Source organism: Phocoena phocoena, chromosome 11 (assembly GCF_963924675.1).
Source record: "Phocoena phocoena chromosome 11, mPhoPho1.1, whole genome shotgun sequence".
In the NCBI taxonomy this organism is placed as follows: domain Eukaryota; kingdom Metazoa; phylum Chordata; class Mammalia; order Artiodactyla; family Phocoenidae; genus Phocoena; species Phocoena phocoena.
In genome coordinates this window covers 8,840,353-8,862,796 of record NC_089229.1, presented here as the reverse complement: position 1 = coordinate 8,862,796, position 22,444 = coordinate 8,840,353, and the positions used below count along the sequence as shown (strand labels likewise).

At 38.8% G+C, this 22,444-nt stretch overlaps 1 protein-coding gene across 1 annotated transcript in view; it reads right to left on the bottom strand.

Moving 5' to 3' along the window:
- ENTHD1 (ENTH domain containing 1) overlaps positions 1 to 22,444 on the bottom strand; it is a 98,485-nt gene that overhangs the window by 4,783 nt on the left and 71,258 nt on the right. The window contains exon 5 of the mRNA XM_065888031.1: positions 7,954 to 8,352. Within this exon, the coding sequence (XP_065744103.1) occupies positions 7,954 to 8,352 (399 nt within the window). The remainder of the gene's footprint in view (positions 1 to 7,953; positions 8,353 to 22,444) is intronic.

Here is a 22,444-nt window from a genome sequence, read left to right as displayed (position 1 = left end):
AATTTAAAAAAGAAAAGTTTTTAATAGTCATGGTTTTCCACACATGAAATGAGCTGCTTTGGGAAGTGGTGAGTTTCTTGATACTCATGGAGCTCATGCACAGCCTGAATGACCATTTGGCAGGAATGTTTCAGGCAAGATCAACGCATCATGTGACAGAACTATATATCCTTGGTGAGATTCTAAGATTCTAGGACCCAAAACACATATGTTAAGAGTACTAAGAAACTATTCTAGAAATAATTCACTCTGGTCAGGAAGAATGATTTCATAAGGAATATTTAAGAAGGCCAGGAAGAAAATAATATTTGAGTCAAATATTAATATAATGTTATATATGTAAAGATAACACAGTTATGACAGTCACACGTGTATGACGTGATGAGTATCTGGTATTCCACTTTAGGTGTAGTGTTTCTCAGAGTGTGATTCCTGAACCAGGAGTAGCAGCAACATCACCTGGTTATTTGTTAGAGATGAACTTCTTGGGCCCCACCCCGGACCAACTGAATCAGACACTTGCGAGGATGGGTTGGGCTCAGGAGTTTTAACAAACCTGTGTTTCTGTTGCATGCTCAGGTTTGAGAATCACTGCTTTTTACTGTATGCCCACCTTTCTTCTGCTTCGTAGCTACAACTGCTGAGTAAATAGCTTCTCACTGTTTACAGTTCTGCAGCTTTGATTCATAGGCTACAGGATCCTTTTGCTCATAAAAAGCCACTTCATCTCTAATTGCTGCAGGCCAATTTACTTTTGTTTCCAAACATGCCGCAGCTGTACCAGACACCGCACACTGCACTTCAGGGTGCATCTCCCTGCCTGTTTAGTGACCCTTCTCTGGCTCACTAAGGAGGTTATTTGTTAACAAGCATCCTCTTCATACAGTCCACCCCCCAGAGCTGAAATGCAGAGAATGTTGCAAATAAGCTGCTGTAAATGGCTGGTTATAAAAATCTCACTGTGTGATACATGCATGCTAATGAATGTTGCACTCACTTGAATATAGCACTGACAAAATTATTCCAAATGCTGATGTGTTATCTCTAACTTTTTATACTCACGAATAACATTGGGTCTGTTAATTATCATATTACAATTTTAAACTTAAAAAGCATTTGGAAGTACTGGGCTGCAAAAGTAAAATGACAAATACACTTCTGGAAATATTTAAAAACTCTCTTTAGCAGTAAATGGAAATTTTTCTGCTAGCAGCAGGTCTTTGGTCAACTAAACAGTTCACTGTACAACAGAGGGATTTTTTTTTTTCATTCTCCAATTCATCTCTTTCAGTTTTCCTCACTGATATATAATGGCTGTCAAGTTATCTACACACATGAATTAAACTATTCTGATTTTGTTCTGTGGTTAAAAAAATGAGACATTTACAAAAATCTTCGTAACAGCCAAAAAGTGGAAACAACTCAAATGTCCATCAACTGATGAAGGGATAAATAAAATGTGTTTATCTATACATTGGAATATTATTCAGCCATAAAAAGGAATGAAGTACTGATTTGTTACAACATGGATAAACCTTGAAACCATGATGTTCAGTGAAAGAAATCAGTCACAGAAGGCCACATATTGCATGACTCCATCATATGAAATGTCCAGAATAGACAAATCCAGAGAGACAGAAAGGAGATAGTGGTTGCCAGGGGCTGGGGTGAGGGGGACTGGGAGTGACCGCTCATGTGTACAGGACTTTTTTTTAAAATTAATTACTTGATTGATTGAGTTTTTGGCTGTGTTGGGTCTTCGTTGCTGCTCGCAGGCTTTCTCTAGTTGCGGCGAGCAGGGGCTAATCTTTGTTGCGGTGTGCAGGCTTCTCATCACGGTGGCCTCTCTTGTTGCGGAACATGGGCTCTAGGCACGCGGGCTTCAGTAGTTGTGGCATGAGGGTTCAGTAGCTGTGGCTTGCGGGCTCTAGAGCGCAGGCTCAGGAGTTGTGGCGCACTGGCTTAGTTGCTCCGTGGCATGTGGGGTATTCCCGGACCAGGGCTCAAACCCATGTGCCCTGCCTCGACAGGTGATTCTTAACCACTGCGCCGCCAGGGATGTCCCTGTACAGGACTTTTGAGGGTCATGGAAACGTTCTGGAATCAGTAGTGATGGCTGTACAACTCTAAGAATATACTGAAAACCACTAAATTGTCCATTTTAAAACAGTGCATTTTATGGTACATGAATTATATCTCAATTTTTTTAATGTAATATTTGAAATTTTATTTTTAATGCCATTATTATAAATAAGCTACACAAAAGAACCAGATTTAGGAGTAACACAGAGAAATGCTAATAAGTCTGCCTCATTATAAGTGATTATAAATCACTTATGCTACATTTGTATTAGGAAAATTGGATTACTGGATTAAAGGTGAGTTTACTCACTTACCTATGAAGTATAAGTTTGGTTCACTAAATTAAAAAAATCAAATCAGTGTGTCTTTACAAAAGCAGGCAGGGGCTGCACAGCTGGAAGCATTGTCGGGCCGTGTCTGGGGTACAGGGAGCATGTGCGCTGTGACTTCCCCGGCAGGTGATAAGACTCCCCTCTCCCTTCAATGCTCTGCTCTGCCCGGTGCTTCTGAATCAGCCTGACCAGTAGCTCAGAGTTAGCTGAGATGGTCTGCAGAACTGTTTTCTATCATTTTCCCCATTTGTTAGGGAAATTGTTAATTGTTCTAGCTCTGAAGGCTTTTATAGCCCAAAAGAAAAAGGTATGGTTAATGAGTCTTTTGTGTGTGTATCATGTTTGGTTTCTTTCCCCAGCAAAGGTGAACTGAAACACAGCTACAAAGAACAACTACTGCTGAAATTCAGAGTAAGAAAACAGAACCGATGAGACAGAAAGAAAGGACGAAGCCAGTGAGAATGCTCACAACTATCCCAACATGAGAATGTATAGATTTTTATTTTCCTCCCCCAAATTAGAAAGTAAAATCCAATGCGTCTAACACACTTACCCTAATGGTGGCTTATGAGACTATAATGAAAGCTGCCTGCCACCAGATCTAGCTTCTAAGTACTTACTAGCTCCTGCTTCCTTTTTAGCGTGCATGATAAACTAACGACCTAAAACAATAGTTTGAGCTCCAAATAAACAGAGGAGCAGAAGGAATGGGCTGTTCTAGGAACAGTTATTTATCATCAAAGGGTCAAAGGAGGTCGCTGCAGCAAATCCATCCCTCTCATTCAGTAAAGACACTGAAGTGTATTAGGTGGCTGCCTCAACAGCGTCCCTGATATTTGCGAACTGCTAAAATACGAGTGTGCAAGTATTTTTTAATTTGCCCAGCTCATTATCTCCAAAGAGTTTGTAACATCAGACCTGGAGCCTTCATGTAAACAAATATTTCTTAAAAGAAAACCAGGAAATAGGTACTATCTTCTTTCTCCTCCATCACCTGAGACTAGCCATCCATCCTAGCCTCATCATTTCTTGAATTCCTCAACCACAATGACCTTCAGCCATTCCTCTAAGTATTCCCTAGAATATATCATCACTCACAACTGCCCTACTCTGAAATCTTGTTTTCCAAGATTACCTTTCTTCTCAATTACTTCCAGCCTTTTAGATTCCTTTTACATTCCTTTTAATACATCTACACTTTGGCCTCATTGAGACAATAGATGCAACGATTCTTCTATTTTCTCTCTATCGGTGGCTCCTTTCTTGTCCAGTCTAGAATCCCAGGATCCATCACTTCAGCCATTTTCTAGTTACCCCCTTGCCAACACGTCTTCTGCCTTACCTGCTACTAATTCCTAATTCAGGAGTCAGCAAACCTTTTATATAAAGGACCAGAGAGTAAATCTTATAGGCTTTGTGGTACATACAGTCTCTGTTTGAACTACTCAGCTCTGCTGATGTAGCACAAAAGCAGCCAAAGACAATATGCGAGCTGAGTAGTGGGGCTGTTTTCCAATAAAACTTTATTTACAAAAACAGGCTGTGGACCAAGAGGCTGCAGTTCCCCAATCCCTGTCCTAATCCTATTTCAATTTAAATATCTACCCTCTTCATTCCTATCTCTGGGATGCTCAGCACTACAGGAGAAAAGCACAGGCGGCTGCAAATCTGGACTACAAATTACTCCTCCTCCGTCTTCTCAGTGTCTTATCAGCTCCCTCCTCCATTCTCTAGATTGGCTGTTCTAAATCTCCAGTCTCTTCACAGCCCTTTTACCACTCCAAACCCTCAGGCTTGGTAGGTGACCTCAGACAATAAGATACTGAGGCCATGACACATAGAGTGTGGCCCACGAAGGCTCAACGCGTTTAAATTATTAAAAACAACAAAACCCTTCCCTCACATCTGGTACAGCCTTTCTCCTCTTTCCTTACAGGCCCGCAGCATGTGACTCTCTTTCTGGTCTGGATTCTTGTCTGCCTTCCCCACATCATGCTCCATCTTGGGATCTCTCCCCCTACCTCACCCACCGGCTCTTGTCTCCTTTCTCTCACCTCGAATCTTTTCCTGTAACGGCCTCTGTGTTCCATGTGGCAGTGCCATCATGACTTCTGTCCTATAGATGGAGATACTGACATGCAGAGAGGTCAAGGGCCTTGCCTAAGGTCACACAATTAGTGGTTGAGTTGAGATTATGAACCCAGGCAGTCTGACTCCAGAACCTGTGCCATTAACAACTATGCAATTCAGCCATTCTTTGTGCTATGTTGTGATGTAATTACATTTACATAAGTTTTAAAACCCAAAATACAGTATTAAAATTTTTTGCTTTAAAGAGTTGTATGTTACTTTTCAAATTAGAATTAAAAATAAAATATATAGTATTTTATATTTACCCACATATTTATAATTTCCAGTGTTCTTTTTTTTTTCCGCGAGTCACTGGGGTCTTCCCTTACACATACAGTTTAGCAGTCAGTCAAGGATTTGGGCAGAGTTTATAAATGGAATCTGAGACTCCATCTGAGTCTCCCTCCCTTTCAGGGTTTCCCTCATAAATTTTCAGCTTCTCTGCCAGTGCTGAACTCTCTCTTTTGACATCTCAGGCCATGTGCACTGAACAGTACCCTCAAGGTATTAATTTCAGTTACTATATTTTTCGGCTTTGGAATTCATGCGTTCACCGGATTCTTTTTTTTATGGAGAGTGGTATTCTATTCTGATGAAATTCCCCATCTTTTCCTCTGTTTTCTTGATTATATTAATCATAATTATTTTAAAGTACCTATCTTATAACTTCAGTATCTCCATTATTTGTGAGTCTCTTTCCGTTGTCTGTTTTCTCCTGTATTTCTGGTCATTTGGTCATTTCCTGGTATGCCTGGTAATTTTTTGTTGAATGCCAAACATTATGCATGAAAAATTGTAGCAGCTCTCAAGAAAGGATTTCATTGTCTTCCAGACACTTTGCTCTAGTTGAAGTTCGGTTTCAGCATTTGGGAGGGCTGTTCTGTTTCTGGCTTGTCCTTACTCCTAGAGTGTACTTCTGATGCTTAGGGTGTAGCCTGTTAGAGAGCCCAGCTGAAAGCACAGAGTATTTACCAGAGCCCCTGCAATTTGGCATTTCCTGAACTCCAACCTCTGTCTCAGTGCCACAAGATTATGAGAATCTCTGATTAGCTCGTCAGCCTCTTCCCATTTAGGTTGGCTAAACGGGTTGGCTGCTTCCCATTTCGTTTCTTGGCATCTTATCCAGAACATGAGCAGTTTAGCAGCAGGCAAATGTAACAGTAAGAAATTACACAAAGACTTACGGACTTTTTCTCTGTGATTCCCTCCCCTCTGGAATATTGGCCCCTTGAGTCCCTGACACCTTGGAAGTCCAAAACTCCAACCCTACCTCCCAAGCTCAGTGAGACTGTGGAAAGCCCAGGCCTCTAATTTTCCCTCAGCTTCTATCATCCTGCTCTGCTAATAATCAAACGATGCAAGCAGGGAAAACTGAGGTGAATGTGGGACCAACTAAACGTGAACTAGTTTCCTACTCTTCTCACATCACTTCTGACACCAAACGTGTGGGCTTTCCACACGAAGGATTTCTCCTGTGCTCTGTGAACACCCAATTGGGTGTCCTACAATTTAATTCAATTCTGACACTAACTACCCAGAGTTAGTGCAGACCCCAGAGATTAAGGGCTTAAACCCTCAAGACTGCCCCCCATTTCAGATGCCAATTGCAAGTTCAGGCCTCCTCTATTTCTGATCTGTTGACTATAAGTTGAAGGATCCCATGGTCCCCTCCTTGGGTTTGATAATTTGCTAGAATGGCTCACAAAACTCAGGAACATGCTTTACTTACTATTACTGGTTTATGAGGAAACAGCCAAATGGAAGAAATGCATAGGGCAAGGTATGGGATAGGGGCACAGAGCTGCCATGTCTTCTCCAGGTGTGCCATCCTCCCAGAACCTTTATGTGTTCCCCAACCAGGAAGCACTCTAAACCCCGTTGTTTAGGGTTTTTATAGAAGTTCCAATACGGAGGCATGATTGACCAAATCACTGTCCCCTGATGATTAACTCAGCGTCCACCCCCTCTCCTCTCCCCACAGGTCAGGGGTGGGCTTGAAAGGGCTTATTATGAATAACAAAAGATGCTCCTCTCTCTCCTATCACTCAGGAAATTACAAGCGTTTCAGGAGCTCTGTGCCAGGAATCAGTGATGAAGACCAAATATATATTTCTTATTATATCACAGTATCACAATCCTTATTCCTAGGATCCTGACCCATCATGTGTTTTCTACCTTGGTTGCTTTACAATGACTTCTAATGGTTTTCCAGCTTTAACCAGTATTTTGGGGGGAGGATTAGACTAATGCTATCTACTTCATTTTAAGTAGGAGAAGAAGTCTTCCTTGTTAACTGGTTTTAGAGGGACTTCTTGCTAATTTTTATAGTTAAATGTACTTGGTACACAAGCAGTGACCAAAATTTATTTTCAATTTTCTTTTTGTGGTATTTGTGAAAGAAATGAATCAAAATAACTTCCCAGGGGACAGCCATGCACATAAACTAACATGGCCATCATAACCAGTACTAATTGGGTTCTCCATCAGCAGTCTCAGCAGAAAAGTTGATCTGGTGACAAAACTAAGAATTAGTCTTATTTTTAGGCTACTCAATTCAAAACATTCTGGAAAGAGCAGTAAGAAGAGTCTTTTGTTATTCACTGGCCTTACTAGCACCAAGATAAATTTCTTTAACCTCAACATTTTGGCTTCCATTGTTTGTATTTATATTGTACTTGTGACCTGAATTTGAGGCAGTTTATGAGATTTATATTAAAAACTTTAATTTATATGAGTTAATTAGCATTATCATATATAAGAATAAACTACTTAGTCTTTGAAAAATGCACCAGCAAACAAGTTATTCTTTTACTAATTAACTTTACAGAAGAAGAAAGTATAATTATAAAAATGTAGGATTTAATATCTGATGGCCAACGACCTAGAATCTCAACTGGCTTTATCCTTAATCATCCAGTCTAAAGAATACTGCAACCCTCTTAATGTTTTGTAAGACAGAAAAGGGAAGAGATTCTCCATGTTTTTGGAATCAGTACACAACTCTTTTAAAAAAGGGAAAACACACACACACACATATGCATGTGTTCCCATATATATATATATATATAGGTGTGTGTGTGTATATACATACTGATATACATACTAAACAATTTTTTTCATATAGTTTTTTAATAACTAGCCTAAATGTTTAACAGGAAGCTCTTCTTTAATGCTAGTTCTTTCTAATTTGTTCTGCATCAAAACTGTTCAGAACGTGTGCTTCAATCAAGCACTTGTAATCCACAAAGATGAACTGCTATTAGCCCTTTAATAAAAGGGGACTTCCTCAGCTCAAGTACGTCTCTTAATACCAATGGATGGAGAGTAAAACGAGGGAACAAAAACAGGAGACAGAAAGCAGAGAAAAGTAAAAGAAGAGTACTTCAAAAGAGGTTTTTTGTAGACTCACCCCATGTGGTTAAGGTCTTGAGGTTTTCATCCTCCATCTGAACCAGGCCGGATTCTGTTCGTTTCTGATGGTCCTTACTGATTATTACAGTCTGTTTCACTGGGTCAAGTATTTTGAATGAGGGATAGACAGAGAGTGTCTCCACAGAGCCCTGGTTATAGAAAGTAGAATCCGACTTTGATATCCTTAAATTAGGGTTGATGAACTCCTCTTTACTAGATGGCCAAAATGCTGGTAAAGTTGTCAATGTTTCAAAACTTTTTGCAGCTGGCTGCTTTTCTAGAGACGTTTGCAAAGGGTTTTCTATTACAGTATTTGTAATGGTACTGTCTGATTTCTTGTCGAAACTCACACTTGTCTGCAGAGATGGGCTCTCTTCTGAGGGAACAGGCACAGCATCTGTGAAGTAACAAATAAGAACTGTAAACAAAAAATAAAACTGAAAATACTCTATTTCAAATTTACTGCATTTTTAATAATTGGATTTTTTTATGCCATAACAGAATTCTCTCCTATTTAGTCGTTTCTACTTTCTTACTATGTTTCTATTCTGTCTGTATAAAGTATACCCAAGCTATAATTGATGCACTAGTCATTTGGTGGCTGTCTTCTCTTTCTTTCTCCTCACTGAAGCCAAGTCAAGGAAAGCTTCAAATAACTTGTCTTTAAATATTTCTCCCTTCACCCACTTATCTGTCTCTGAAACCACTATATTTTTAGTGCCTTCAAACCTTCATCTCTTACAAGATAAACTAGAGAAAATATGCCACATCATACTGGTCTAGCCTTACAGAACCCCCAGCTACAAAAAAGCCTTTTTCCCCAGAAATAAAAAATGTCTTCCCACCCCAGTGTCTATACAAAGCCCGTAAAAGAAAATCACTCTCATAGATAGCAACCTAATTTTCATGATAAATCTCTGTGGGAGAAAAAAAGCAATTTTCCAGAGCAGTTGTGATGATTACTAAAATGTAAGTTCCATCAGGTCAGGGATCTTTGTCCCTTTTATTCATTAATATTACCAAAGTACCTAGAATATAACAGACAAAGTACCTGGAATACAACAGACAAATAATATTTATTACAAATTGAAGGAATTGAAAGAATGGAGAGGATCTGGAATTTAGGGTGGGTCTGATATGGAAATATTACTGAATATGAATTATGAGCCTGGTCCAAGTTTCTAGATGCAAATTGTTATCAACACTGTCAGTGCTAGGGACTTGCTCTCAGATAGTTTCATCTGAAATTGGATATGGAAAGAAAGAAAACTGAGAGAGGGCAAGAGGAAGACTATTTCATTTGAGCTCCCAAAAGAGAGGAGGCAACAGGAATTAAGTAAGTTGCTATCAAGTGTTTACATAACACAATGTGCGTGACAACACACCTCACAGTGTGCAGTGAGACGCTTATTATCATCACGTGCAGGCTCTGAGTTATTATAAAGAAAAACAAATTCTCTTTGACTCTAACCTTCCTTTCCATTTTCATCCACAGTTGGAGGCTAACCTGGGCAAAAGTGTTGCTAGTTTACCACAGAATCAGACAGTTCAAGAAACCTAAGTCATTACCTCGACCAGGAATTCCATTTTTCCCCAGACCTCTCATCTCCAAACTTTTTCATCTTTTAAAACTCAATTCAACTCTCACCTTCTCTATAAAGTTTGCCCTTATTTTTTTTCCTTGCCTAATCCTATTATTGTTTATCTTACCATATCCTGTTCGGAGCCCTGTGAGCAGTTGTAACACTTCATCTTGTTAACTACAAGTCTGGCTGCCTACCTGAAAACAGGCTCCTTGAGGAGAACTTACTAGGAGTTTTCTTTATACCGCAGCACACAACAGTGCCATTCCCATAGGATGTGTTTGATAAGTGCTTGTTGAGTGAAAAGCCAAACTGAAGCACAAGAATAAAAAAAGGTAATGCCTTTGTTTTTTAAATTGAACATAGTTTAACTACTTAATAACTTCTAAAATATTCCTGATGTGCATATGATCAAGTTATATACCTAGCTGATAAACATTCTTTAAAAAATTAATATATTCTTAGTAGAGTACGAGATCAGTGGTAACCCAAAGTGCATGTGTACATCACCAGATTGACGTAAAAGCATTCCTAAAAAGTGAATTTTAGTTAAATATTTTTCCATTGACTTTAATTTTTCTTAGGAGGAAAGTCTTTCTATAAGTAATGAAAGCATCTTGAAATTTAGCAATATGTAAACTAAGATAATTCAGAGTGACAATGACTTTCTGATGACAATATTCATAATAACACTGCATCTAAATCTCAGAATTGGGATGTATAAAGTCATCTGTATAACCAAAATTTTAAAGTTTAGTACAAAAGTTTAAAATTACAAAAGAACAAAAAAAAAATATTAAAATTCAGTGAAAAAAACCAGACTGGAGTCATTATGTTTCTATCAGCCCCCTTTCTCAATAGTCCAGAAAGAACAGAATGCAATCTTCTGGTTACTTAGACTTCTTAAAAAACTGATAACCTTTTAAAATGAATAAAATACTATGATCTAAAAGAGAAAGCATGATGACAAATGGAAAATAATGATTTTAAATGCACAGATTACCTAAAAGAGAAAAATCTTCACTTAAATGGAAAGCTAAAGAGGCCTGAAGATTCTAGACAGCAAGTTGTACTGGGTTTCTATGCCATCAGCCGTTGTTTCATCCCTGCTCTTTCTGTGCAACATGCCAAACTGATCCTCTTCAATTCAATCTCTACTTTAGTTATTTATAGTTCACGTTAAAAAAAATCCTGCAAAAATTCCCTCTTGTTTCAGTGACAAAGTCTACATGCCTGGGGTTTAAAGGCCCTTCATTGCTTATTTTCTATCGTTACTCAATAGGAAACTAACCCTCAGTCAGGCCATTCTCTTGGTTACTCACACACCCCATGTTCATTCAGGTCCCTTTATCCTCATTCTCCGTGTTATTTCATCTTTCTTTAGCTTTATTACCATTGATTTCTTACCCTGCACTCCAACACTGGAACACCCTCCCCGTTCTCTGTCTATTTAAATCCTACCTATTCCTCAAGGTCCTTCTCAAATAATTACTATTTCTGGAAGCTATTTCCAGTCATGTCTATCACTCAATCCTAATCCTTCCCTTCTATGAAATAGTATTTATTTCTGTAAACTCATTTTTTCACTGAATTATTTGCTGTATAGAGCCTATCACACACCATATTATGTTCCTGCATTCTGACTTCATAGCCTCCACCATGCTTTTGCCTATAGGAGGTGTGCAAATATTTGTTAAATTTAATAATTCCTTAATTTGTAAATTATCTAATATCAATTTTATATGTTGACTTTGTGTATAACAATGCATAGTGTATGTGAAGCCTAAAAATAAGAATGATCAATCAGGAAACGCTTGTTGAGCACCTACTGTTTGCACTGAACTCTTAGATTTTACAGACATACTTAGGAAGAAGTCATAGTTCTAATTGTCAGTGAACTTAAGAGCAAGTGTGTATTTTATTGAGATAGATAAGTAGATAGGTAGAAGGAAAGAATATATATACATACTTGCATGCATATACACACTAAGTGCCAAAGACATAAAAATAACTAATAATACAAGTTACCAGTTCAATTTCACAATGTATAGGAGACTGCAGCTTCTCAATAAATGAGTGAATATAAAGAATACATTTGTTTAGCAAATGGTCTTTTTCATGGAAAAAAAAGAAAGTATTTGTATATTTGTATACAGATTTACATAACGTAAATTGAACATGTTTCAGTTTGGGTTCCCCCAAAAGCAGACTCTGAAAAAAAGACTTAGATGCAGGTAGTTGATTTGGCTGGTGATCCCAAGAGCACAAGTGAGGGAGTAGGAAAGGTAAAACAAAAAAGGGCAAAAGCCAATAACCTGTATTAATTACCAGATTATAATATATATATATATATATATATATATATATATATATATATACACACACACACACACACATACACACATATATATTGTGCTGAGAGGAAACAAAAACTGTCAATGCAGAATTCTATATTCAGCAATAATGTCCTTTAAAATTGAAGGCAAAATAAAAACATATTCAGATGAACAAAAACTAAGAGAATTAATGGCTAGCAGGCCTTTATAACAAGAAATGCTAAAGGAAGTACTTCAGGTTGAAGAAAAATTATTATACCAGATGGGAAGTTGGATCTTTGGGAAGGATAAGGAGTGCTAGAAATGGGAAATATTAAGGTAAATATAATTTTTTCTCTTAATTTCTTTAAAATATATGTGACTGTTTAAAAAATTATAACACAGTGTGAAGTAGTATAACAAATGTAAATATAATTTATACTACAATTATGGCATAAATGATGGGGTAGTAAATTAGACCTATATTGTTGCAAGATTCTTACATTTTATGCGAAGTGGTGAGGCAATGGGACTGCACAAGGTTCAGGATATATAAATTAATCCCTAGAGATACCACTAAAATTAATACAAAGAGGTATAACTGAAAATCCAATTGATAAATTAAAAGGAATTCTAAAAAGTATTGAATTAGCCCAAAAGAAGGCAGTAAGGAAAGAACAGAGGAACAAAACACAGATGGGACAAGCAGAAAATAAAACAGTAGACCTAAATCCAACCATACCAGTGTTTTTTTCAGTCATATTTTCCAGACTGGATAAAAAACAAGATCCAATTATATGCCGTATACAAGAGACACAGTTTAAAAACAAAGTCACAAGTAAATTGAAAGTAAAAGGATTTTAAAAGACATACCATGTAACAATAAGCATTAAAAAGCTGAGTGGCTATATTAAGGTCAGATAAAATAGGCTTCAAGACAAAGGGTATTATTAGAGAATAAAAGGGACAGTTCATAATGACAAGAGTCAATCATCTGGAAGATATAAACATAATATGTGTATGTAGATGTATAACAGTGTTTCAAACTAAATGAAGCAAAAACTGATCAAATTAAAGAGAGAGTTAGACAAATCCAACCAAATCACAGTTGGCAATTTTGATACCCCTCTCTCAGCAAGTGACAGAATACACAAAATATCAGGATACACAAGACATAAACAACACTATCAACTATCTTGACTTAATCACATCTATAAAGCACCACACCTAACCACTGCGGAATACACATTTTTGGGTAAATTTGCAAGTATACATGGTATGTTTACCAAGATAAACTATATGCTGAGCCATGAAACAAATCTCAATAGACTTTAAAAGCCTGAAATCTTATATTAACTTCTCTGGCCAGTGGAATTGAATTAGAAATAAATAATAATATACCCAGAAAAAACTCCCCAATATTTGGAGATTTAAAAACACATTTCAGGGAATTCCCTGGTGGTCCAGTGGTTAGGACTCCCCGCTTTCACTGCCTAGGGTGCGAGTTCAATCCCTGGTCAAGGAACTAAGATCCCACAAGCCGTGTGGCACAGCCAAAAAAATAAATAAAAACACACTTCAAATGCCCATAGGTCAAAGAAGAAACTCTGTTAAAATAACTGGTGCTGATTAGAATTCCTCTTCTGGCTAAGATGGAACAGAGACTGGATTTAACCTACTGCTTAAAACAACTGAGAAACTGGACAAAATTAATGAAACAGTGTTGCCAGACTGTGAACTTCAGGCAATACAGGACAGTGAATCCTGAAAGAAGGAAATAAAGAAGGTGAGCCCTAAGGATTTTCCCAGTGTACTGCCTGGAGAGAGTTTCCAGGCCACAGAGAAGGAAGTGGGAACCCAGGGGGAGTGCAGTAGTATCCTAACTGAGGAGATGGAGCTGGGCATCTGTGGAGGCCAAGATGATAGGAGTGTGTAGGGCAGAGTACCAGAGAGACCTCTGGAGATCTGCTGATCAGTGCAGGCAGGTGAGGAAGCTACCTGAAGCCGGGGCATGCACCTCCTGAAAGGAACAGTAGGTGTGATCTTCAGAGCTCACAGGGGTGGGGAGTTCATGCATCCACTAGCCAGTGGGAGACCTCATCATTCACAGGACACTGGTTAGAGTAACACACATTGCTGGTGGGAATGTAAGAGGGTGCAATTACTTTGGGAAACAGTTTGGCTGACCCAGCATTCCACTCCTAGGTATTTGCCAATAGAAAACAAAGTTTAAGTCCTCACAAAGACTTCTTCATGAATGTTTTTTTGTTTGGTTGGTTGGGTTTTTTTTGTTGTTGTTGTTTTAATGTTTTGGCTGAGCCGCATGGCATGTGGGATCTTAGTTCCCCGACCAGGGATCAAACCCGCACCCTCGGCATTGGAAGCGTGGATTCTTAACCACTGGACCGCCAGGGAATTCCCAAGACTTCTGACAGACAAAATCTGAAAACAACCCAAATGTCCCTCAATAGGTGAGCGGATAAACAAATTATGGTATACCCATACAATGAAATATCACTCAACAATAAAAATAAGTGAACTACTGATGCACACAACTTCAAAATAATTAGGCCAGACAGTGAAATAAGACAGACAAAAAAGCACCTACTGTATGAATCCATTTATATAAATTCTAGAAAATCCATAAAATCTATAATGACAGGAAGTAGATTAGTGATTACACAGGAACAGGGAAGGGGCAAGGCAGGGAAGGGCAGGTGTAAGGATTGCCAAGGGCACAAGGAAACTTTGGGGGATGATGAGTATTGTCTTGATTGTGGTTGTCATTTCATGGGTATATACATATGTCAAAACTTATCAAATTATACACTTTAAATGTTTACATTGATTGTATGATAATTATACCTCAATAAAGCTGCCAGAACCATAACTGGTACACCGTTTTGTCTCTTTACTGGATTCTGGCTGATACAGTACTTTAGGTAAATTATTGCTATATCTTTAAATTAAATGCTCTAGGTCTGGGAGAGAATAGAAATAAGGAAAAGCAACCAGGAGACCAGAGAAATTCAGATTCTAAGGTTAATTTAATACCAAAACAAGTACCACGAAACTACACATTCAGGCACTGTGTGAGGTTTAGAGATACAGAGGTGTCAAAGAGGTTCAAGGAAGTCTTCTGAAAGAGGTAGTGTTTGAGCCGAGCTGAAAGAAGGAGAAGTCAACCAAGATGAGAAAGATGGGAAGGGTGTCCAAGTAGATGGGACAACCTCAGCAAAGCAATGAAGGTTACAGACAGCGTGGGGTGGGGGAAAGCAGGGCAGATACAAACCATTCGGTGGTACTAGAGCAAAGTGTGTGGCAGAGGGGAGGAGTGAAATCTGGAGGGAAAGGAAGGAGCCAGGGCCAGGGGGCCTCATGACTGACAGGCAGGAGTGATGAGGAAGAAGGAAATTGAAATCTCAAGACACTCCTTGAAACTCATTCCTCTGTGGTTGCTTCAGCTGAACTCTGCTGGCTCCTCCATCTCACTAAGCAATCTTTTCAATGTTCTTCCCTGGCTCTGTTTCCTCTAAAATGCAGACAGTCTATCCTTGGCCCCTTTCTTTTCTGCCTCTGCAATACCCCAGGGCGACGTCATCTATTACCATACTTAAAGGAGGATGAGATCTATCACCTGTAAGCAAGTAATTCACACATTTTAATTCTCAGCTCTGACTTCTGCTGAGTTTCAGCCCTAAATACATAGTCATCCCTCTGCACAGGGCAGTCTCACTACCCTCCAGCCTCCTCATCCTTGGGCGTTTGTTCTACCTCTATTAATATGACCATGAACCTCCCAGTCACGCAGGTTATTTTGGAGCATAGCTGCTCCCACAGCCTCTAAAAGGTCTCCCCGCCCTGTCCCCTCAGTTCAATCGGCATAGCACAGGCAGAGTGACATTTCCAAACTGAAAATCTGATCATTTTCTTTCCAATACTTCTTCAAACTATTTAATATGGTTTACAAGGCTCTTCATAAATCAGTCCCCATTTACCTCTCGTCTCGTTTTGTACCGCTTTTCCTAAAACCGTATGATTCTGCTATGCTTAACTTCTCCCAGTTCTTCACATTTACCATGCTCCTTCCAGGCACCAAGACTTCACCCACACTGTTCCTCCTGCCTGAAATGCTCTTGTGCCTCTTTATACCCGACTCCAGCTCCCAGGGCCATGGCCATCAGGCGGACGTACACTTTCACGTCTCTCTGGCTTTGCTCATGCTCTTCCCTCAGTCCAGAATATCCTCATCCTTACCCTTCTCTATCACAAACGATTTCACTCTTCTAAACTCAATTCAAATACTACCTCCTTTGTAAAGTCTTTTCTATATCCTCAAAGTTAAAAAATGAATCCCTCTTTTCTTTGCTTTTGCATAATACAATGTGAATGTTCTTATTTTCACTTATTATTTCAAATATTATTCATTCATTTGACAAATATTTATTACGTATTAGTATGTGGCAGGCACTAAGCTCTGGTATCAGCAATAAACAAATCTGTGGTTGACGACCTGTTAGAGCTTGTTGACAGCTCTGGCACCCTGGAGGCTGAACACCCGCTCAGGGCACACATCCTGTTCAACTTGTTCCACCTGCAACTGACCCATGGAGTACCTAAACAGTCACTTGATAAATGTTTGTTCAAGGAATCATTATCTGGATGATCTAGTCCCTAAAAGAAACCTGACTATAGGACCGGAGAAGTCTTAGAGGACATTCTAATTCAGTCCCTTCGTGATACACAGGAGAACCTGAGACTTCCAGAGATTAGGTGACTTGCCAGGATCACATAATGATTAAAGGGCAGAAGTAGGACTAGAACTCCAGATTCCTGAATTCTAAACCAATGCTCTTTTTAGGGGAGTAGAAGAAGGACTAAAGAGTGTGGTAGAACCAGCTGCACCAAGTACTTCTTTACCACAGTTGTTGTAATGGTGCATAACTGTGAAGCGACTGGGTTCAGGCCATTTGTCCCTGGGGCTGCCTTTAGGGATGCGGGGCCTTGCAAAGGGGGAACAGAGTTAAGCTGGCCTGTGTATCTGTGCCTGTTTGTCTTCTCCCAGGAAGGGATATGGCGTAGATTTTTTCTTGGATTCATATAAAGAATGAACAGCATTTATGGAGAATTTTCTGAAGCCCAGGAGAACCTGTGGGGATTTGATGGAGAACAGCAAAATGTTTGTCTTTTTGTTTGAACACAAAGCGCATAAATGGATACTCTGTAAACACTAAAGGGTTTGTTTCGTGAGGGCCTCCCAGCTTTCTCTGGGAGAGAATTTCTCTGAATTCCACTGGAAAGGCAGAGAGGAGCACAGAGTGAACTAATTTGGTTGGCTTGCTTTCTCTGGTTTCTCATTTTCTTTCAATTTAAACCTGAATGTCAAAAAGCTTTATTCTCAAGTATATATCCAGCAGACTCTTGGATGGGAAGCCCAGTATTAAATTATGAGACTGTACCCAGTATCTTTATTGTACAGTGATTTACACCTGCTAATATACTTGATTAATGCAAAATAGGACCTTGAAATGTCAGTCATATTAAAGCTGGTTTGGATATTCTTGACAGTTATCTTTAGGAAGAAGCTTGTTCCCTATGTAAGACATCAGACAGCATATTTAAATGCAGACTTATCACCAAAATGCCTGAAGCAAGGAAAAAAAAAAACCCACCACCAACACACCTCCACGCTTTGAGCCTAAGGACAAAAGAGAAATAGCTATGCTGTCGCAGGTACTGAAAATGTTTTTGTTTTTTTTTTTTAAACATCTTTATTGGGGTATAATTGCTTTACAATGGTGTGTTAGTTTCTGCTTTATAACAAAGTGAATCAGCTATACATATACATATGTTCCCATATGTCTTCCCTCTTGCGTCTCCCTCCCTCCCACTCTCCCCATCCCACCCCTCCAGGCTGTCACAAAGCCCCGAGCTAATATCCCTGTGCCTTGCGGCTGCTTCCCCCTAGCTATCTACCTTACTACGTTTGTTAGTGTGTATATGTCCATGACTCTCTCTCGCCTTGTCAAAACTCACCTTTCCCCCTCCCCATATCCTCATGAAAATGTTTTTGCTAGTTCGGAGACAATGATGAAATCATTTTTAAAAGAGAACATCAGATTTAATTCTGAGTTGAGAGACTTTGCCTACAGATAGGAACATTCCCATACTGGTAACACTTTTTCATTTTTCAAGAATTCCACTGCCTTGTTTCAGGTACTATAATCACTGCAAATTATTTTATATTCTATTATGTTGTGAATCTAATAATGGGTGTTATATTGCAGCAGAGCTATTGCTGTGATCAGTTCTCCTGTTAGTCTGATACATAGTATCCAATTACAGCTACAAAGCAGAGAGTGGGCATGCATGACAAAAGATGGATGCCAAAATATGTATTTCTGTAGTTTAAAACTGTGTAACTGAAGGAGCTTCTACTTTAGTAATTATGTTAACCAAAGGAAATAGGACCTGAAAATAATAAGGCATATATATACAATGGAATATTACTCAGCCATAAAAAGAAACAAAACTGAGCTATTTGTAGTGAGATGGATGGACCTAGAGTCTGTCATACAGAGTGAAGCAAGTCAGAAAGAGAAAAACAAATATCATATGCTAACAGATACATATGGAATCTAAAAAAAAAAAAAAAAAAATGGTTCCAAAGAACCTAGGGGCAGGACAGGAATAAAGATGCAGACGTAGAGAACGGACTTGAGGACACGGGGAGGGGGAAGGGTAGTTGGGATGAAGTGAGAGAGTGGCATGGACATATATACACTACCAAATGTAAAATAGACAGCTAGTGGGAAGCAGCCGCATAGCACAGGGAGATCAGCTCAGTGCTTTGTGTCCCCCTAGAGGGGTGGGATAGGGAGGGTGGGAGGGAGACGCAAGAGGGAGGAGATATGGGGATATATGTATAGCTGATTCACTTTGTTATAAAGCAGAAACTAACACACCATTGTAAAGCAATTATACTCCAATAAAGATGTTAAAAAAAAAAGATAATAAGGCCATTTTGCTACGAGGCCAGAGTTATAAATTATTAACATGGAGGGGTGATTTGAATTGCTCATTAATATATTGGTTTAAAGTAGACAGGCCATTAATTTAAAATGGATATTTAATGTGAACGTTAAATAACATGTTTGACATGAAAATCTTAATATATTTACCTTACAATATATACATAAAGCCCCAAATAATCATAATAAGTTAGAATAGCTATACTCTCTATATGATCTATGATAAGTGTGTGCATGCATATGTGTATGTGTGGGTGTATATACACACAGTTGTAGGTTCTGAGAATTTTTTTTTTTTTTTTTTTTTTGTTTTGTTTTGTTTTGCTGTACGCGGGCCTCTCACTGTCGTGGCCTCTCCCCTTGCGGAGCACAGGCTCCGGACGCGCAGGCCCAGCGGCCATGGCTCACGGGCCCAGCAGCTCTGCGGCATGTGGGATCTTCCCAGACCGGGGCACGAACCCGTGTCCCCTGCATCGGCAGGAGGACTCTCAACCACTGAGCCACCAGGGAAGCCCTGAGAATTTTTTATCGTATATCATTATATTTAACTGTAGTATATATTATATCCAAGTATTAACATAAGAAAACATATTCGGAAAATACAGTTATGAAATATGCGAAGTATATTTACTACTTCTTTCGATATAAATTTGAGATAATGGTTTAGCGTCTCACAGAAAAATATGGACACATTTAAAATTAAGGTGCTTTTCTTTAAAAATCTTCAAGTGGGATGGCTGAAGACTTTCAGGCGACGAAAATGGATCACAATGAATGGATTATAAAATAGGTAGATACAGGATGCTCATTATTAAATTCTACACCATAGTTATGGTTTCAACAATAATAAAAACTATAATTTCCTTCAATAGATTATCGTTATCAAAACTGAAGCTGGAAATGTCTTCGGGAAGCTGGTGATCATTACCTATGTCCATTTTTCTGTTTTTTAGGCTAGAGTTTAAGTGGATCTGGTCTCTGGCATGCTAAGGTCTGCACATGCTACAGGGCACACTCTAGGCTGACCAAGATGGGGAGGTGCCTGAAGTGTTTGTGACCATCCAACCGAATCTTGTAATGACAATAAAACTGTACAGGTGACTCCAGGAGAGTAAAATATTAAGGTAAATTGGGTCAGACGTTTAATTCTGACATGAATTAAATATACGAGATGTTTGAAATGGTATCTGGCCCACAGTAAACTAATAAACAGGTACTGTATTTTGGGATAGTCTGAAGAGCTGGCATTATGAGGGAGTCCCCACCATGGCCCTTCCTGGAAGCAGACTGGAACCCGAACACACCAGTACTCTCCCTTCTCCTCAGAAATTTCTGTATTCACAGACCACAAGCACGATGCATGCTCTTTGTACCCACTGGTTCTTGGTATTTGAGACCAAGAGACGTGGTGTGCCGTGGAAAGATGACAATGAGGTGAGGAACTACAGTTCTCAAACATTTTCCCCATTAGATGTACAGACCAATAATAAACTTTTTTACCTCAGTACTGAGTATAAATCATGTCTAAGTCTGCAATAACGCAACGAACCTTTAAATATCATTTAAATTGTGAATTCAAGTGAAGTGCTATTTCTCATGAAGCATGAGTGCTCCATTACTCAAAATAAGCACACACAAAACCCTGACCTATTAAAACTTCAAGTATTATATAATCTATGTCCCTTTGGAAAACACCTTACTGAATACCTGATGACAGGTACCTTTTCCCTCCCCCCAGCAAAGGGGGATGGTCCTTGTTCTTATAGCTCTCTGCATATATATATATATATATATATATATATATATATATAGGTCCAGGAAGATCCCACATGCTGCGGAGCAACTAAGCCCCTGTGCCACAGCTACTGAGCCTGCTCTCTAGAGCCTGTAAACCACAACTACTGAGCCCACATGCCACAACTACTGAAGCCCATGTGCCTAGAGCCCGTGCTCCGCAACAAGAGAAGCCACTGCAATGAGAAGCCCGTGCACTGCAATGAAAAGTAGCCCCCACTCGCTGCAACTAGAGAAGGCCCACGTGCAGCAACGAAGACCCAATGCAGCCAAAAATAAATAAATAAATAAATACTTCCACATATGGATTTGGCATATGATATCTATTTTATTATTAGCTCCTAAGGCAAAAGAGAGTCAGAAAGAGTCCATTTTAACATCCAAATACACATACATAGCCTGGCAGAGTTCAAAGTTAATATATTAACCCACCTTCTGAATCATTATTCAGAGACTTTAGAACCCTGTAACTCTAACTTGCCCCTCTCCTCAGTTATATGCTGTTGTTACAACTAGCATTTCAGTTCTTCTTCTAACACCACAAATTAAATGTTATAGTTATTTTTTAAAAACGGTATTTGTTTAGATTGACCTATATGTTTACCAATGTCTTTGCTCACCATTCCTTCTTAAACTTCAGACTTTCCTTCTGGAATCATTTCCTTCTTCCTGAAATATATGTTTATAAGTTCCTTTACTGAGGGTCTGTGGTGGTAAACTCAGTTTTTGTTTATTTGAAGTGTCTTTTTTTTTTTGAAAAGGACTTTATTTCACTCTTGTTCTTAAATGATTACACACTTCACGTTGACAGATATTTTCTCAGAGAATAGAGACAGTATTATTCCCTGTCTTCTGGCTTCTAATGTTGCTGTTGAAAAGTCTGCTTTGTTATTGTTTCGTAAATAATTTTTCTTTCTTTCTTTCTTTGGTGTTCCACAGGTTCACTATGATATGAGAGTTTGAAAAATTTTTTAAATTATTTATCCTATTTGGTATATATTATGCTTCCTGTATCTTTGGATTCATGTCTTTCATCAGTTCTGGAAAAATTATCTCCCATGATCTTATCAAACGTCGTCTCTCTTTCTACATATATATTCTCTCCCTCTGGGACTGTAATTGGCTATATTAAATTTCATTTATCATTTGTGTCTCAAGTTTTCTTTAATATTTTCCATCTTCTTTGCCTCCTTGCTGCATGCTAGGGAATATCTTCTAATACACATTCCAATTCAGTAATTCTCATGTCAGTTTTATCTGATCTATTGTTTAATCCATCCACATCCACTGGGTTTTTACTCTGAAATAATTTTATTTTTCCTTTCTGAAAGTTTTATTTGGTTATTTCCCAAATCTGTCTAGTCATCTGTCCCTTATTGATTTCATTTTTTTTTCTTAAACATTTCATACTCAGCTCATGTCTGAAATCCTTGGAAGCTAAATCTGCTGTTCGTGACTTTGTTGACTCTCAGTCATGCAGGCTTATTACTTGTGTTCTGGTGGTCACTGATGATGACATCACGTTTGGCCAAGGTTAATCTGTAAGAGTGGGGTCTAAACTGGGCCTGCTTTCCTCCAGAAAGGATCTGTGTTTTTGTCGGGAGCCGGGACAACAGACCTCAAGCACTTTAGCCCCCCAGCTAATGCAGAAGTCTGAGGTTCCGCTCCACTCCCTCCCTTGCCACAGACTCATTCAAGCCTTAGTTTTCTGATTGTGGATGCTGATATCAGCATTTGCCTTCAGGGAAAACTGTCTTTGATTCCTT